At 31.9% G+C, this 16,232-nt stretch overlaps 1 protein-coding gene across 8 annotated transcripts; it reads right to left on the bottom strand.

Moving 5' to 3' along the window:
• Positions 1–2,090: 2,090 nt before the first annotated feature.
• LOC100792365 (histone-lysine N-methyltransferase SETD1A) lies at positions 2,091–7,019 on the bottom strand. 8 transcript variants are annotated; one of them, XR_005891716.1, is made up of 6 exons: positions 6,783–7,019; positions 6,606–6,672; positions 5,655–6,518; positions 4,432–4,487; positions 3,591–3,644; positions 2,091–2,395 (listed from the first exon to the last, which is right to left on the bottom strand). XR_005891716.1 is itself a non-coding variant. In XM_041015893.1 (4 exons), the coding sequence occupies exons 1-3, from the start codon at positions 6,855–6,857 to the stop codon at positions 5,662–5,664; spliced, it is 999 nt and encodes a 332-aa protein (XP_040871827.1). In that variant the 5' UTR covers positions 6,858–7,019; the 3' UTR covers positions 2,894–3,644; positions 5,655–5,661. The 8 variants fall into 8 exon arrangements, 2 of the variants coding, with proteins under 2 accessions (XP_040871827.1, XP_003525132.1); XR_005891715.1 differs by lacking the exon at positions 2,091–2,395 and adding an exon at positions 4,872–4,994 and having other exon boundaries at positions 2,894–3,644; XR_005891712.1 differs by lacking the exon at positions 2,091–2,395 and adding an exon at positions 2,894–3,130.
• Positions 7,020–16,232: the final 9,213 nt, after the last annotated feature.

Here is a 16,232-nt window from a genome sequence, read left to right as displayed (position 1 = left end):
TCAAAAAGCATGTGTTCAAACGTGTGAGAGAATGTGTACTTAGCATTTCTCTTTTGGCATAATATATCCAATCTTTGCAAAGTAATGTCTTCTATCTCTGTAAAGAAAGAGTGAAGGCAACGACTAATTGCTCGACTAGCTAGCAAAGTAAAACATACGAGATTCCAAAGAAGGTTCAAAGTTAATGAAGGGTACAGGAATCAACATCAAACAGTTGCTGCTCGAAGAAAATATACATGTTCTATTTCAGAAAAAGAAATTACACAACATTTCTGAACTAGAATTTATTTCTCTTACCCACTTGTCCCCGACTGTTAATTTATCATTTTTCATCCTTTTTGAATTACTGTATCAATAGCTTTGGCATAATCTGACAACACATAAAAATAGTATTTTTATTCTGAATTTCTAATTCACTATTACAACCTAAGAGGCAAATGAAAGCCATGCAAATCTACAACTTGGGAGACACGACATTTGAACCATCTGCCACCGACCGCAACTGAAGCTGCGAAGGAGGTTGGTTCCAGTAGAAACACCATGAAACATAGCGTACAGAAGCACTAGGAGCAGAGTGTTCCAACTCAACAACTCCCCCATAATCATCAGCTAGAGCACCCACACGATGAAGCACTCTTTCAGAAGAAGAAAAACCACACCCATCAGAGACCCAACTTTTTCTATCCTTCCACAGCAACCAAACTGTGGCAGCGAACAAAACACAATCCTCATCATCCGAGTTAACACTGGACCAAGGCTGCTGAAGATAAGTCACCATCCAATTGCATAGAGAGCAAGAGAAGAAACCACGTTGGTATTGGGGAGCAACAAGAGGAAGCCACACGCTTGCGGCTCGAGGGCAATCACGCAACACATGAAGGAGAGTCTCGTGTCCGCGGCAAAAGGGACAAGGTGAAAATGCAAAATCTGCAACGTGAGGAACTGCTGTGGGGAGTTTATCATTCAAGGCTAGCCATAGAAAGATCTTGCACCTTTGTGGGAGATGCAAGCGCCAAAGCCACCTCCATTGCATGCTATTAGCCATGGTCCATGGCAGTGAAGGAAACTGACAAATATAATGGATGTATATGTGCAAGGACGCATAGAAGTAGTCAAAGTTTGGAACTAACTCCCTCAATAAACGCATCAATTCATGGAAAGTAACCATGTCATTTATTCTTTCTTTGTTATTATTCACACATTTGTTTTCCAAGACACTCGTGCAGCATACATCATGCACTTCCACTCCACTATCCATTCGTTCTACCAAAAAGTTAGTTACGTCCTTTACTTCTTCCCCCTCTCAAAACTTAACTGCTCGAGAGTTAACTAATTTGTATGCATAAATAATATAAAAAAATTATCCAATGATAAATATGACTTTTAAGATAAATATTATAAAAATTAACTTTATCATATACAATTTAATATTAATAATGAAATGTAAAATTCTTTAGAATTATTTACTCAAAACTTATAAAATAACAAGTCTGTAAGCACAACCCTGCTTAAAAGGTCAACCCAGCTTCATTTAACAAAATTAAAAGATTCGATTCTTGTTTAAGCGAAACGTATCCTAAAAGTTAATTTAATTAAGAATTCAGATTGATAACTAAATAGTCCCTTTCTTTTCTCTCTCTCTCTCTTTTTTAAATACTCAAAGGGGTAAGATGCGCCTAACATAAACAGAAACTAGCCAGGAAATGAAGTACATGCATTTAACAGACCATCACGGGAAAGGCATAACCATGCTTTTGAAATCTGGATTACACAGGTCAATTTCACCGGGACCGATCACGTGTGTGTCTAATGTTTCATAAAATTTATGCGTCCGTTCAAAAAAAAAAAATTAATACAATGACTTACAACACTTTTAAGTGAAATTTCTTTTTTATTATTATTATTAATTTATATTGTGTTATTTTTTTATTTAATATTACTATAATATTATATTAAAATATTAAAAAATATATTTTATTAAAACCAATTCAAATTCGATTTAAATTCAACTATTGATCCTTGAAATAATATCTTCACCGGTTTATCCGATTCTAATTCTAAGAACATTGGGCATAACTAGATACGATCACTTTATCGCAAACAGTTGAAAACTTGACATTGAATACATTATCGGATCCTGTTTAAAATACTCGATTTTTACGCAAGAAAATAAACTATGAATTTCAACGCAATTACTTGCAGCACTTGAATCTTATCCTAAAAGAACTATATGGCTCAACAAAGAACAGACGCGTTACAAAAGCCTGGCTGCTGCGAAACTAAATTTCAACATACCAATTACAGTATGCTAGCATGCTCGTGAATTGCAGCAACCCAAATAAGCAACCAATTGATTGTTAATCACAGCAAGCCGCCAACAGAAAATTTTATTGAGCTGGAAAGAAAACAACCAAGAATATTGCAAAACAAGCAAAGATATTAAGGGAATTAAATGCACAATGTCAACTCAAATATTAAATGCAGGTTAGGATTATAGCTTTCACCGCTCAAACTTTCAACGTGGAGAATGTAAACAGAATTTTATCCTTAAATATCTTGTTTGAAAAATCACAGTTGAGTTGCGTTCAAGCATTGTAAAAATAATTAGTTTACTATTGTGCCAAACCATATTTTACAAACTACAAACGAAACATACCAGCAAAGGGAAAACACAATGGCTAAAGACAGCAAAAAGTTCTCTCTCAAGATATTAGTTGGACGTCCATAAAAATCTTCAATTTATAAACCACAAGCATACGCTAAAAAAAACGCAGCAAACCAGATCAAAGTTCATCAAATCTTACCCACCGTCCTATTCTTACCACAACAACTAATACCAATAACAATAAAAGGATATCTTATAGTTGGTTTCTTGGTGTGTAGAACATGCACATTTTAGGAAATAAAGGTCTCGTGTCATTTCCTTACACCAACAAGTTTAAGAATACAAAACAACCAGGCAACCAGAAAAGTTATAAAGGGGTACGTCCCATATCTAATTTACTCCCATGCGCAGCATGTTCAATTACATTTCCAAGAGCGAATTTCTTGTACATATTTCCACTCCCAATAGCCCAAAGACCTTCAGTTTGCAATGCGACGTTCCAGCAACTGTAGTTACTTTTTCACACTAATTAAATAATCATCAGTAACATTCGAACTAAATTATCTTAGTTTCCAAGGGATTCCCAATCTATAGCTTTTTTCGAAACATCACCAAACAAAAAAGATAGACCTACCACTAGCAGAGAAACCTTATTAAGTATCACAAATTCTTGAACAATAGTGTCTCATTTGTTTGGCATCAAATTTATTGGTAATAATAATTATTTATCTTTTCTTAGAGGATGAGAGTAAATGGCTTATATTTCTCATAAGACCAAATCATTTTCAAATGAGAATTAACATATGCCAGTACAGATTGTATAAACCCAAAGCTAACAAGGCAACAACCAAAGACAAATCATAAATAATTTTATCTTTTCATAGGGGATGAAAATCATACCAAATCATCTTCAAATGAGCAGTAACATTAATGCAAGTACAGATTGTATAACCCAAAGCTAACAAGGCAATGACAAATTTAGTACCTTTCATGTGATCGATTCCATTGTTTACACTACAACAAAACCCCAAACCAGTAACTGCAGGAGAGACAGAGAAAAAGGTTGTGAAAAGCATGCTACCAAGTATGGAAAAGGACCACAGATGAGAATATGATAAACAATGAGAGAAGCACAAAACATGCAACCGTCAACCAATTAAATCTTCAGAATTCTCATACTTTCAATATACAAGCAAGTGAAAATGATTTTCATTCCCAAATTTCCACCTTCCCACACTCTATCTTCTCAATCAAGCTGGCCCTCGGACTAAAGTATAAAGATATTCATTGTCTCAAGTGTCATTCATTTTCATAAAAGTAGCCTACTGTTCTATCAGAAAATGATTGTTTTAAGTAACTAAGATCCAATTTTCATATTATAGAACCAAACTACTACTGTAGAAAGAATTTTCAAAGTAAGTCACTTCTATAAATATTTAGATAGTTATACAAATAATCCACCTGTTTTATGTTGAGATTAGAATTGGGCTCACTTATTCTGAGGGTATCTTAATCATCGATGGAAACAGTAAAAGGAAGGAGCAAAAAACAAATCATATCAATGTAGAATAAGTCAGCAGTTGTATACATAATAAATGATTGTTTTGCACAAGAACTACTCATAACTCATACAAACAAAATTTAAAAGTAGTACCAATTTGAAAGTCAGGACAATGATCTGATGGTAGGTTGATTAAAATGAAAGGTAAGTCAAATGCCAATTATCAAAACCCCAAGGAATAAGGAAGGACAAATTATTCTTTGACTAAGACTGAACCAAACTCATAAGATTCACATACAACAATGCCATAAAGATATTCCCATACCTTGAAAACCCTAATGATTGTCTTCATATTTACACTAAACACCAGTATATTGGTTCCTAAAAGAGAATCAATGGGAAACAAAAAACAATGTTCAAATGTCAAGAAAGAAGATATATTTACAATGTTAACTCACATTAAAACAGGATATCGCAGATCCCTTTCAAGTATGGGGAATGTCAGTTATAGGCATAGAAGGACCAAGCTTTTAACAATGACATATATCTGATTTGTGGTTTGTGCAAGATGGTCCAGCAACAAAAAGATGCATCCATGTTAACAAATTCTAGTTTTGCATTAATGAAATTCCGTCAAATGTAATGAAAGAGAAGAAGGAAACAAAACAAACAAACAGAGATTTTTTGAACCATCCTTGATGGACAGAAACAATCCGCAGGCCAGTTGAATGATTAAATATTTGCTTTTGAAAAAACTTTAGTTACCTATCACTAGAGACAATGAAACATTAATATTCTGTTTGGTTAGCAGAGGGAAAGGAAAATGAGAGGGGCAACATTGCTCTCAACTCCCCTCCAAGGGTGGGTTTTATTTTCCCCCCCATCCCCCTACATTAAACAAAAAACAATCCATAAATCAAAAGACCATTCACAGACGATAAAAAGACAGGAAAAACATAGTTTATGACTTGACTAATGATCATTATTAGCACATACCTATAATTCTATTTTTTAATCAGCCCATATACCTTCAATTCATTGATATATACCTATAAAATATCTTAAATAGAGAGAGAAGAGGAAACAGGATGGCTTCATCAGTAGCCCCAGAGTGCAATAAATGCAATTGTAAGAGATAGACAGAGAGTATAAACATAGCACATTGCAACACCACCAAAAATTGAATTTGCATAATCAGAAATATGAGCATGTTCAATCAAAACTGAAATTCAAAATAGAAGTATTAGAATTTGGAGTAGAGAAACTGAATCCAAAACATGAGTAAGTAGAACTGTAGAAGTATAAAGGAAAAGAAATAAGCTGCATTATTTAACCATTTTCAATGTATTGAATTTCTATACCACCTTATCTATTCACATACCAACAAGAGTACTCTACATTAACACATGCACCATAAGATCAAATGAGAAACAAGTTGATTTCAAGGTGCCCAAAGCCTCATAACACTAGGCCAACTAAATCTATGAAAATTAGACTTCCCTAAAAGTACAGACGATGATGTAACAACGCAGCAAAAAAAGGACAGACCGCGGGCTCAGGACCTCTCGATCATGCTGCACGAACGTGCCAACCGAAGAGTGAGGCTGCCTCCAAGCACACTGGCCTCTGTCTCAACAGGTTCACACTCATAGGGCTTCCTACACCCAGGGCAACGCCCATCCTCCTCGAGAATCCTCTTGTGGCAAAAGAGGCAAAGCCGAAACCCACAGAGACAAGGCATGAAACTCGTGTCAGTCAAATCGAGATCTTCACAGCAAATTGGACACGAGGATGGCGTGGGGGCGCGACCCCAAGGCACCCCACGCCGATCAGGGTTTGGCATACTGTGCTGCTTAGACAAATTGGGCAAACTCTGAGGGCGAAAGGCATCATCTGCCCTCCACGCTCTGCTATTACCAGAGCCCCAAGGAACCAATCCATCACTCTCGGGTTTCGAATTCGGAGACCCTAAATTGGAACCCTCTGAAGGCGAAACCACTGGAGGCGAATCCGGACAAGGGTTTTCGCGCTTGTCATCGGCGGCTAGAGCATCTGCCATAGCCTCCCAATCATCCAAGCATCCATCATCATCATCGTCATCACCTTCCTCTTCTTCCTCCTCCTCGGTGACGTTCCCGGAACAGCACCCGCCGCTGCTGGAACTGCTGCTACTGCTGCCGCCGCTACTGCTGCCGGTGAAATTCGTCCCCGAATCGGTGCCGCACAACACGCCCGCGGGGCAGTTGCTCGGAGACTCCGAATCGCTGTCATGATGGATCAATCCATCGTCCTCTTCGCCTCTGCGCCTCGTGTTCAGCGGCTCCAACGAGTGTTTCACCACCGCTGGAGACGGCGGCGGTGCGTGGCCGTCATCGTCCACTCCGTCCTTGCACCCCTTGCTCTTCACCGCACCTGAAACTCACAGATACGAATCAGAAAACGGAACGGAATCAGCGAATGAATGGATCAACGAAAACAAATAGTGCGAACATCGCGTACCTTGAGATAACCATTGCTCGCGGCGCGCATCGATTTTGTACTGCTTCAATTTCGCGGACCTGTTAGTCTGAAACACGCACAAGATTACGATGAAATTAATAAGAACGGAGAACGGAGAACGGAATGCATGTAAGAGAGAGAAAAAATGAAAAATCGAAATCGAATTGAATATCGAACCCTCTTCTTCTTCCCCGGGTTCTTGGTGTTTGCGGCGGAGGGAATCGGTACGGCGGCGATTGAATCGGAAACCATGGCTGAAACGTTGGATTCGATTTCAGACGATAAAAGATTCGCAAAAACCCTAATTTGTGAGGGGGATGAGCGGATAGAAAATTCTAGAGACAGGAAATGAAAACAATGTATCACGGTAACTCCTCTGATCCTCTTGCCCCTTTTTGGAACAGAAGAGGTCCAGGTTTGAATTTTTATAACACGCTCAATGACCCTACTACCCCTTGTCTTTTATTAAATTCTAGCGACTCTGGGTGGCGATTTGGGGAGATTTGAAGCTAACACAAGGTTATATGTGTAAAAAGGAATACAAGCAGTGCAACACGACGTCGTTGGAATTGATGGTATACGTAAGCATATTTATTTACCCGATATTTATCATTAAACTAAACTGTCGCTTTACTTAATTACAACAAAAATTTTGACTTTTTGTTCCTAGAAAAATAAAAGAAATATATATAATTATTTTTTATATTAAATAAATATTAATTATATAATTAAATTTATAATAGATAGTAATTATTTCCAACATACTAATTTATACTGTAATTGAATTTTATAACAAATACTTTTTATTATATAAAACTAAATAATATTTATAATAAATAATTTAAATATAATACAAATGGTAATTTTTCAAAAAATATTAAGATTAATCGCAACAACAATTTTGTCTTGCTTGTTCCTCCATTAAGGAAAGAAATATATATAGTCATTGTTTTGTATTAAATAAATAATTAGTAATATAATTAAAAATTATAATAAATAATTATTTAATGTATATATCAATTATATTATAATTAAATTTTATAAAAAGTATTTTTATTATATGAAATTAATTTATATCTATAATAAATCATTTGATTATAATAAACATTAAAATTCAATTTAAAAATAAATGTTAAAAAGTCCATTTGAGATAATTGGAAAAAGAAAAATTTATTGTCTGGATACAAAAGAAAAGAATGTGTGAAGTGCACATCTAAACGAGAAAAAAATATATTAAAAAGTGTAATAAAGAAAGTGAAGAGAATGATAGATTACATTTTAAAATTGTATTATAATTTGTAATATAAAAGTATATTTATGTATAATTTTTTTATATTAGTATTGGAGAAAAAAAAAGTTATATATTAACCGTATAAAATACAATCATTTAAGTATAATTTATCATCTATGATAAATTTATTAATTTTTTAAAAAAATTATTTTAAAATATTCAAATGATAATTTGTTATTAGACACATGGATATTAAACTTTTATTATTTTAGTTTTTGCATTCCATATAATAATTTCTTTTATGTAATTAGTGTTTTACCTTAAGTTGGTTAGATTGTTAGTAATGAATTCCTATTAATAAAAAAAATAAGAACGAAATCACCTCAGACAACAGTAGGGTAACTGCTTCTTCTAAGCAAGCTAACAAATTTGGAAGGATCAGCACATGCTCGATACGATGCAACATCTTCACCTTTGGTGTAACCTCAAGTGTCTTTTCATGATAAGGTACTAGGGAGTAAAGAGTGCCCCCTAACCATGAGAAATACCATTTTTCATTCAAAAATTATCAAATATGAAAACAACAACAAACTTGTGTTGAAAGAATTGTTGGATGAGAAAGTTTCAAAAGAACTATGTGGCCTATGGCAGGATACTCTAATCATAAAGCTATTGGAGAAATCAATTGATTTCAACATTATGTGCAATAGGTTGGAGAAATTATGGAGCTTAACAAGAGGGTTCAAGATCATGGATGTCAATAATGATTTCTTCACACACACATATGTTGGATCAAGTGACCTTAGAATAATTAAGAAGGGGGGGTTGAATTAATTATTAATATGTCTTGACTAATTAAAAATTATTCTTCTTAATATTACTAGATTCAATTAGGCTTTTACTACTAAGTTAAGAAAGTAAAGAACAGAAACAATAACTTAACCAAAAGTAAAAGCGGCAATTAAAAGTACACAGCGGAAATTAAAAAGTGTAGGAAAGAAGAGAAAACACAAGATTTATACTGGTTTGGCCACAACCCGTGCCTACATCCAGTCCCCAAGCAACCAACAGTTCTTGAGATTTCTTTCAACCTTGTAAAATCCTTTACAAGCCAAAGATCTATAAGGGATGTACCCTCCCTTGTTCTCTTTGAACAACCAAGTGGATGTATCTTCCACTTAAACTGATTCACAAGAGATGTACCCTCTCTTGTTCTCAGTATAACAACCCAAGTAGATGTACCCTCTACTTCTGCCACAAAGGATGTACCCTCCACTGTGTTAGGACAAAGAATGCTTAGGCGGTTAGTCCCTTGAATTCTTTGTAAGGGGGATACAAAAGATATCTCAGGCGGTTAGTCATTTGAAATCTTTTGTATAAAGGGAAAGGAAATAATCAAAAGAATTCTCAAGCGGTTAGTCCTTTGAATTCTCTTGGAAGAGGGAGAAGGGAGACACAAAAGAACTCAGGCGGTTAGTCCTTCGATTCTTTTGACAAGAGGGAGAAGGAATGAAGAAAAAGAATAACACAAGTTTTTGGTCAATGAACTTTTATTGAAAGAGAAAGTATTGAACAAAAACTTTTAGAAAGATGAAGAGAAATGAATCAGAAAGTTCTGTAAAAAAATGTTATTGAAATTCATGTCATGGTTACATATTTATAATCATTTGATGACTCAAGTTAAAGTTTGTGACTCTTTGACAATTTCTTTTAAACTAGTCACCTTTTAAAAATTGTGACTCTTTTGAAAACTAGTCTCTTAAAAAGTTGTGACTTTTGAAAAAATCTTCAGAAACAAGTCACTTTAAGAATTGTGAGTTTTGGAAATTTATTTTTCGAAATTAGTCACTGGTAATCGATTACCATTATAGTGTAATCGATTACACATCAAAAGATGTAACTCTTTATGTTTAAATTTGAAAATCAAAACTTTTAGAAACACTGGTAATCGATTACAAGTATTGTGTAATCGATTACACAAGTTTAAAATGATTTGAAAATGTTTTATCACTAGTTGTGACTCTTGAAATTTGAAATCTAACGTTTTAAAATATTGGTAATCGATTGCATGATTATGGTAATCGATTATAGCTTTGTAAATCAGTTTTGAAAACAATGATGACTACTGGTAATCGATTACTACCTTCTGATAATCGATTACCAGAGAGTAAAACTCTTTGGTAAAAGATTTTGTGAAAAATTCTTGTGCTACTCAATATTTTGAAAAACTTTTTTAGTACTTATCTTGATAGAGTTTTCTCTTGATTCTTGAATTTTGAGTCTTGAATCTTGATTTTGATTATTCTTGAATCTTAATTCTTTGAAACTTGATTCTTAAAGCTTTTTGACTCATGATTCTTTAGAACCGTTAACTCTTGATTCTTTGACATCATCAAAATAATCTTGGAAGTCATTGCTTCCACAACATATATAATTAAATAAAAATACAAACAAAACAACCACATGATTTGATTTTATATAACAATTTTTTATAGGTGAATTTTTATAGCACATCCAATAACCTTATTGTCCCCTTCTTTTCATTAATTTCTAGCAACTCCACCTAAAGATTTATATTACAATATAAGAAAAGATTAAGTTATACCAATACAACTCTAAAAGTGTTATATCTACTTTTTCCCATTCATTTTATTATTACATATCAATTCAAATATATAATTTTACAAGTATATAAGACATAAGACATAAAAATATAAACATGAGTAATATATAAAATTTATAAATAAAAAATAAATGTATGCATGTTGTTGGTTTAGGTTGGATAAAGAGTTGTTTTCAAATACAATTCTAAATTTAAATATGTGATCATATCTAATTAAATATTTAATTTATTCGATTTTTATTTGTTCTATATTTTATTTATTCATTCTCGATTGTTATTATATTGATTCAATTTATGAACATCCCTATTTAACATATTGTATTGTATTATATATTTATAAAAATTTTCAAAAATAAAATCAAAGGATATTATTATATTATAACAAAAAGTTATATGAATTATTTAATACAGAGAGAGTTTATATGGTGTCTCAAAAATTGAGAGTTTTGGTACTGTTATTCTTTAACCAATGAAATTGTCATGTCATATGTTTTCTTAATTAAAGATTTTTTTTTTCAAATTAATTCTTGATTAGTTTTTTTGAATTAAAATTAGAACTATTTTAAATTATAAAAATTTGATTAAACATAAGTTTATAAATATGAACCTTAATCTCCTTCACCAATATTAATATAAAATCACAATTCTACTTTTTCTGAAGTGTAACAGTCATTCTAATTTATATTTAATTAGATTTTTAATTAAATAGTTATAATTTTAGTTTTTTAAAAATATTTTAATTAATCAAAAACTAATTTGAAAAAAAACTTCTTTAATTAATAAAAAAGATAAATAACACGATAATTTTTTGGATTAAAAAAATAATACCAAAATCCTCACAATTTTTGAAAGCACCATAAAAACTCTCGTTTAATATATGTTATAACATTTTTTTAAACCTTAATCTGAGTATGAATATCATGGGAATCGGCGGAGTTATTCGGAATGCGCATGGCACATGGATTCATGGATTTGCGAGTCACATAAACTACTACTGGTGATATGTTGAAAACTCAACTGTTGGCCATTAAGCACATTTTATGACTTTAAAGCTATGTTGGGATATTGGACACACGCACACGCATCCTATACCTCAAACATATATGATAATTTGTCATATATTATCGAATAAATTATTTGATACATATCAAACATTTGATAATATGAAAGTTTATTATGCTTTAATCATATCTAACTCACATCAAACTTCGTACCTGGTATAGTGCATGTCTGAATTGGCCTAATACCACCAATTCAGAGCCAAAAAATATCAATAGATCTTGAATGACACAAGGTAACTTCCAATGAAATCAATAACAACCCTTAATAAAAACAAGGCAACAATTTGGAGCACAAAAAATAATATAATTATCATATTTCAACTCACATTATCAGTAAAAAAACCTAAAAAATATTCAAAATCATACTTTTCTAGTACACATCAATTCACCTCATAATAAACTTTTACTTAAGCATCATCATTACTTTGATTCTAATATCATTTGGAGATTAGCCCAAAAGATCATGAGAAGCACATAAAAGCTTATTTATTTATTTCCTTTCTGTTTATAATACAATTTTGATTAAGTTCCCATTACATTTAAGTACAAAATTAAGCAAAAACTTGTAAGTCCTAATATCATATACACATTGTGAGGGTGAGGTTAATCAGAATTGTATTATAAATAGTGCCAAGTGCCAAAGTGACTCAATCTCATGTATATACGTTCAATCCTCTCACTATCTTATTTATAAGTTTTAAACACGAGTTAATCTATAAAGACTTTACGAGTTTCAATGACAAACAAGATAATATTTGAACTCTTGAAATCTCTATCACAATAACATAACAATTTAGACTTTAGATCATGGTGTTAGATTAAAATTAGAATATCATTATTAAGAGTCAGCCATAAATGGAAGTAATGGGTAGTTTACCCACTTTACACAACATTCTAAATTTGAAGTTTTGTCTTTAGTCTCTAAAATAATAATTGAAACAAAATTTTCTTTTAAAAAGTAAATCTATACTATAAAGACTAAGACATACTGACGTCAATGTTCATTTTCCCCAATTTGTTATTGTCAAGTTTAAGTGCAACATCTAATAAATTCTCATTCTAATTATAATCTAAAAAAATAAAAGCACTAACACCCCATTCCTCATGTCTAAGGAACTTAGGAAGTACTTAGAAAATATTTGTTCATGCATATAATAAAAAATTAACAAGATATATGATTGGTTTGATGGTTGAGAAGAAAAAGCTTAAGATTGAAGGGAGAAGGGGAGAAAAGGTTATAGGTTCAAATGCCTTATTAATATTTTTAATAAAACTAACAAATTAGTATTTATAGACTAAAAAAAGAAATTAATAAAATAATTTAATGTCTGTACATGCACGCTGTGAAAGTTTTAGTGGCAGTTGAGTTTAAGGAAAGTGAAGCAGTTCAATTATAGGACTCATAGCCCACCATCAACCCAAACAAAAATGTTGCAAATGGAACTACTTATCACTATGTGTGTCCATCTCAAATAAACTTAATTTATAGGCCTGGTGTAAGTGGAAAGAGAACATTGGGCTGAATGAGTAAGTACACGGAAAAGTGAGCCAATGGAGTGAGATCGTAGGTCCTTCAGTTTGAGCCCTTTTGACCTAAAACCAAATTAATTTGGACTGCACCTGCAAGGCTTATGAGTGCTGCCAGGTGCACCTAGCATTATTGTTGGTGCAGCACTAACCATAAAAAGATAAAAATATCCCTTATGGATCAAGTTGATCCCTAAGTTAATTTTTAAGACTTACAGATCAACTTGATTTATAAGTATTTTACGGATCAACTTGATCCGTAAGTCTTAATAATCAACTTACGGATCAACTTGATCCATAAGAGGAGAAATTAGCAAGAACAATTTTACTATTTTTAAAGAATGCTGGGTGCACCAGCAATAATGTTGAGTGCACCTAAGAATACTCAAGGCTTATTCGTCTCTAGTTCAAGCTGGCCCGTTCGCTACCCAAAACAAAAACAACAACCTGATTCATTTAAGACGGGAAAAAGAATCACCTGCATGATGTATCTTATGTGAGTATTTGTAGACTTACTTTTGAATGTTTTAATTTAATGAAAATAATTTTAGTTAAAATTGAGTTCAAGTGAAGTAATATATTTTAAAAAATTATTGCAAAAAAAAAATCATACTAATTTTATTATAATTTTTTTAATCTAATAAAAAAGTTTTATTTTTTAGTTTTAATCAAATGTATTTTAAAGAACAAATTTAATTATGAGAAATTTCAAGTAAACACGATCATCTTTCTGAATTAGGTTTGTGTGTGATTTACAAATGTGATGTTGGAGTTTTGGAGAGCAAAAACGTTCTCTAAACAAGCGGAAATTTGGCATTCAGTATATATTGCATTATTTTGGATAATGTTTGTCTCACTTTGTTTAGATGTTAGAATTTATTTTTGAATTAAAGTTAAAAATAAAAAAATTAAAATTAAAATTCTGTAATTTTATAAATTTTTAGATTATTTTTTTAAAGTTAAAAATTATCTGGCAATAATATAGTGCATGTGCTTTAGATCTTGAGTAAAGAATGAGAAATGAAAACTCTAACAGCTAACATCTAAAAGTTATTTTCAAGTATAAAAATGTTTACACACACTATTAATATTTGAAAAATAATCTCTCTCTCTCTTACACACACAAAATAATTTAATATTAACGAAGGTGGTAAATAAAAAAAACTATAAACTCAAATGTTACTTTAAGTGACATGTGAAAAAATGTTTGAAATAAATTTTATTTACCAAATCTTTTTTTTTAAGTTAAACAACCTTATAATTAGTCAGATAAATTATATAAACTATTTTATTTTCATTTTCTAGTTTGAGTTCTTCTGTATAATCCATCAATGCAATATATGCGCTTCACATTCTTCTAGTTTAGACCATTTCTAGAGAATAATTACATACGTGACTGTCTTGGTCCCAAAGGAGACAAATCCATGATTAACATGGAGAATGTCTAACTCAATTAGAGGATATATATGTGCAGATTTTGGCTCCCACTTCATGTTATATGTCCTCTTACTTCTTGGGAAATTGCACGTGGCATGATGGGTTCAAGATTGGAACAAGCATGACTTGGGAACACACATACGCATTTGAGAAAGGGTTGGGGTTTATCACTTTTTGTTTGTTTCTTATCTCTTTGTTTTTGTTTTTTAATTTTAAATTCACTCATTTATTTCATTCCCATGTGAGCGAGACAATATTGTTTTCCTCTTGGATCAATTATTTTCATCGGCGGTGCCTTTAGGGATCAGCATACTCATTGTACAAATTAAGTGTAAGAAACGTGACTTATGGCTACCATCAATGCTGTTATTCCGAATTGTGCAGACTAACTCATAAAAAAAATATGTCGACTAAAATAGTGAAAAGCTACATATTAGTATAATTTTATATTAAGTACATATACGTGCCATCTATTAATTGTGTCTTCTTGCAAGAAAATTTGTCTTTTCTTCGATGAAAATGCAGCTTATTTGATTTCTTTGTTGATAAAGCATAACATGAAAGTAAGTATAAAAAATAGCAGATAATTAACGTGAAGGTTTTGGTGTATTTTCTACATCATGTAATCTTTATTATTCCATATTCATTGCAACACACACTATAATAGGAAAAAATAGTCATTAGATTTGTCTAGTTAATATAGTATTGTCTAAGAAAATTAAGTTAATCTTCGTTAAAAAAAAAAGAAGTTAATCTGTTAAATAATATAGAGACTATATTAATAAGATTATACACCTATGACATCCATATGCAATTTCTTATGCCAACGAAATCCACAATATCAATAAACCAATCTGTTTCACAAATATCATATTAATATAGGAGAAAAGGAGAAGCCTAATGGTTAAAATTTTCTCTCTCTCTCTCTCTCTCTCTATATATATATATATATAATTTATTATTATGAAATATATTTCGTCAAAACACGTACAAGCGGTCCATAAAATATATTTCAAATATTTTTAACTGCCCAATTTTAAATATAAGAAATAGTTAGCAAAAGCTACCTTTGCCTGGTGGTTAAGAAACAAAAGAGCTATATATGCTTGGATGTGTGGTTTGTTATAATATAGATCAATTATAGGCACACTTATAAATAACAAAAAATAATAGGCGCAATTATAAAGACAAAAATCGACAAAACCATTTTCTGGTGTTTTCTTATACGATGGGGATATAATTAATATAGATGTATCTGTACCAGACAATAATGCAAACCATGACTTCTCACCAATTCAAGAGTAGAGACTAGTCCTTTTCCTTCAATGATCTTATATGCATTTGATTTTAAATAACACCGTCAAATATATCACTTAGCCAAAGTTGCTCGTACCAAGATCTTTGCTGCGAATGGACCTTAATACGTTATTTTATTTGAAAGTTAGACGTGCGTATCCATCATACGGTAGAACATTGCTTTCAGGGAAGAAAACAAAATTATCAAATGCTTTGAAAATCAGAAGGTTTGTTCTAATGATATGATTATCAAGTTAAGTTCTTACGCCACTAAATATATGACGAAGGATCATATTACTGTTGCTTAGTTTGTTTTTATATATACGGGTGACTAAATTGAATCAGTGTTAATTACCTGTTACTATTTGTTTGACCATCACACCTAAATTAAAACTAGGAGACTAATTTTAATTTATATACATAACTCACCAACTTGATTCTGCTAATTGAAT

Source organism: Glycine max, chromosome 5, assembly GCF_000004515.6.
Source record: "Glycine max cultivar Williams 82 chromosome 5, Glycine_max_v4.0, whole genome shotgun sequence".
NCBI lineage: Eukaryota > Viridiplantae > Streptophyta > Magnoliopsida > Fabales > Fabaceae > Glycine > Glycine max.
The sequence above is the reverse complement of the archived record's forward strand: the minus strand, read 5'-3'. Positions and strand labels throughout refer to the sequence as shown.

What these genes read in the sequence shown, in the direction of transcription:
- LOC100792365 (XM_041015893.1), bottom strand. Translation starts at nt 6,857, where the DNA reads ATGGTTTCCGATTCAATCGCCGCCGTACCGATTCCCTCCGCCGCAAAC. An exon ending in ACCCGGGGAAGAAGAAGAGG is followed by an intron (nt 6,673 to 6,782) that starts GTTCGATATTCA and finishes TGCGTGTTTCAG; the next exon opens with ACTAACAGGTCCGCGAAATT. An exon ending in CGAGCAATGGTTATCTCAAG is followed by an intron (nt 6,519 to 6,605) that starts GTACGCGATGTT and finishes TGTGAGTTTCAG; the next exon opens with GTGCGGTGAAGAGCAAGGGG.